We start from the raw sequence: 3147 nt of genomic DNA on the forward strand, positions 1-3147 counted from the left end.
CTCGCCAGCACGAGTCAAGCTCGCCTGTTTGTTTAACTCGCCAACACGAGTCAAGCTCACCTGTTTGTTTGACTTGCCAATACAAGTCAAGTTCGCCTGTTCGTTGGACTCGCTAGCATGAGTCGAGCTCTCCTGTTTGTTTAACTTGCCAGCATGAGTCAAACTCACCTTTTTGTTTGACTCACCAACACGAGTCGAGCTCGCCTGTTTGATTAACTTGCCAACACAAGTCAAGCTCGCCTGCAGGAAGTTCGCCTAATGCTTGGGGGGGTCCGCCAACCGATCCCACCTGTTCGCTAAGCTCACTTGAAACTCACCTGAGCGTTCAAACAAGCTCTCAAGCTCGCCCGCAAGCCTATCGGCCTCACCTGAACAGTGCAAGCGGCTACTTGCTTGTGGGAGTGGGCCTACCCACGTCCCACATCTTGGGTGATAAGGCATGGCTCCCATTACCCCTATAGTGGTCACATCCCATAGCCAGGGGAGGGCATGGTGCTCCTCACCTATTAGTGGTTACATCCCATAAGTTAAGGGGGAACCATGCTTTCCCTTGCCTATTTAAAGACCTCCCTTTGCCAACGTGAGAGGGGTCTTGAGTTTGGTTGGTTGGCTAGTATGGTCTTGCTCCTGGCTGGTGTTGAGGCTCTTCAAGCAGAGGCTTCCATTGGCTTTCTTGGTTGAACATTCTTGGCTATAAGGTTGGATTGTTGAAGTAGACTCAATCTGAACTCTCAGATTTGAGACTCATTAGCTCTCTACAAACTTTTGCATTATAGCCCTCTCTAAGCTTTCGGCCTTGATACCTATCAAGTTCGGGTATAATCGAACTCAATCACACAAGAGCTTCTACTGCGTACTGAAGCTCAACCACAATTTCGATCGGATCGTCTAAGGGAAGCAAACTCGACACAAGCATTCGAGGAGGCGTCCTATCGCTGCCAAAGAACCCACGTTAAACAAGAAAAGCATTCTCTTCGCTTTTGTTGTAATTTTAATTCTTGATTTGTAATAAGTCATTCTTATTAATACAAATCCCCTCCTTTTCGGAGAAATCAATTTTACCCACCTACAAGATCGTGTAGAGGGTGGTGGGAGAGAGGGCGAGGTTGGTGCCGACAGCGACAGTGGAGCCCATGTGCTTCGAGAGGCCGAGGGTGAAGTTAGTTTGTTCGAGATCGATTCTCTCATGTTCATTTTTTATTTTTTTATTTTTTCTTTTTTCGAGAATTTCTGAGAGTTGAGGAAAGTGAGAGTGTGAAGAAGGACGCAGAAATGGAAGAAGAAGAAAAAAAAGAAGATGGTGATAGTGATGGAGGAAGAGTCAAGTAGTGGGAAGAAGAAGAAGAAGAAGATGGTGGTGGTGATGGAGGGAAATGTGGATTGTTACTGTGCAGGTTTTTCTGGATTAGTTTAGAGGGGGATTAATGGCCATTAAACACACGGACTACTAGTCCCATGTGTTTTGAAAATAAATTTCAGTAAAATCGACCTCTTTTTAGTCAGTTTTGGTAAGTTAGCCAAAAAGAGGTCGGTTTTCCTACATAGTAAGTAAGGTCGGTTTTGCTAAATATTTTATAAAAACTGACCTATTTTAAAAACTTCTCCTTTGAAGTAATGATGTCAATGGGCTTTTTGAGGAGGTTTTGTGTGACACCACATGATCGAGGAGGGTTGAGTTGAGTTCTCATAGTTGAGGGGTCCTATACAACACCCTCAAAATTAAGGGATTTTCACGAATTAAAATAGGTGAGTGGAATTTTCTAAGGGGTTGTTTGGTACATTTCCGAAAAAAAGAAAACAGAAAACAATGTTTGAAAACCATTTCTGGACATTTTAGATGGTTTCCCTTATTTGATTTATTTGGTTTGTTTCACATTGAAATCATAGGCTGGAAAACAAGGATTTCCATTTATTAGGTTTGTTTGAACATCCAAAAATTAAGAAATATCATTTCAGCCGGCATTTCAATAGTAGTTTGAGCAGTTAAATATTACCTTTTAATCCCAGCAGCCGTTTTAAAAGTGTTTTGAGCAATTAAAAATTGCTTGAAGTGACATTTCTCACTCATTTCAGTCCCTTTTGGTCTGAAATGAGTTTTCTACAAAAACTGACGTGACACCTCATTTCACCCCTTCATTTCTTTAAATCACATACCGAACTACGGGGAATGAAAATGTCTTAAAATTAAAATCCTATATCACGCTATTATCAGATTTTAAATGCTCCATTACTCTTTTTTTAAGCAAACAAACAGCCCCTAAACGTCACCCAAAAGGTTTCTACATTGTTCATGTGGTCCTACTGAAAGTGCCAATATGGAATCCACACGTTTAACAGAACGGAAACAGGAAAACACAGAAACGAGAAAGCAGTGAAAAGTCTTTCTATCTCTCCTCTCTTTCTCCTATATCCCTCGTTCTCATCCTCTGTCCCGTTCTTCCTCAAAACCGAGCCCTAACCATCATCCTCAATCGTCAAATCCAATGGCGGATCGCGGCGGAGGATCAGCGGAAGACAAGATAGCTTACTTCCAGGCCATCACCGGCCTCGACGACCGTGATCTCTCCACCGAGATACTTGCCGCCCACGACTGGGATCTTGATCAAGCCGTCTCCACCTTCACCTCAAACCCTAGCCCTAACCCTACAGATTCCAACAATTTTCCCGCCGCATCAACTTCTAATCCCAGCGATCGCCAACGCGCCCTTCCAGAGCCCCAACCCTAGCCGTGGACTCGGACACTCCCCTTCTACTTTTCTCCGGTGGCGTCAGTACCTCACTCCCGCGCCGTAGGCCTTTGGCTTTCTGGATCGCGCGGACGTCCTCTCATCCTCTCTCATCCTCTCGGCCTCACTCCTCCAAACGCCGGCCACAGGACCGTCTCGCCCTGTCCTCTTCCTGTCCGAAGCTTGCTGCCTTTGTCTCCGCCTTCGAGCGAGAGTTCTCTTCCTCCGAGGGCTCCACACGCCCCAATTTCGTGGCCGAGGGTTTCATGGACGCGCTTCAGAGGTCACAGAGGGAGTTCAAGCTAATGTTCGTGTACCTTCACTCCCCCGATCATCCTGATGTCCCTGAGTTCTGCTTGAGGTGTCTTTGTGCGGTGCCGGTGGCCGAGTTTGTGAACGAGAATTTCGTGGCTTGGGGAGG

At 45.6% G+C, this 3147-nt stretch overlaps 1 protein-coding gene across 1 annotated transcript; it reads left to right on the forward strand.

The window, feature by feature from the left end:
- Positions 1–2346: 2346 nt before the first annotated feature.
- On the forward strand, positions 2347–3145 carry LOC109827686 (plant UBX domain-containing protein 10-like; the record flags this gene model as incomplete). Its single annotated transcript, XM_020394695.1, has 2 exons — positions 2347–2725; positions 2773–3145. Coding segments are annotated over exons 1-2 (615 nt in total), but the record flags the coding sequence as incomplete, so codon positions are not given.
- Positions 3146–3147: the final 2 nt, after the last annotated feature.

Source organism: Asparagus officinalis, unplaced genomic scaffold, assembly GCF_001876935.1.
Source record: "Asparagus officinalis unplaced genomic scaffold, Aspof.V1 AsparagusV1_Un361, whole genome shotgun sequence".
NCBI lineage: Eukaryota > Viridiplantae > Streptophyta > Magnoliopsida > Asparagales > Asparagaceae > Asparagus > Asparagus officinalis.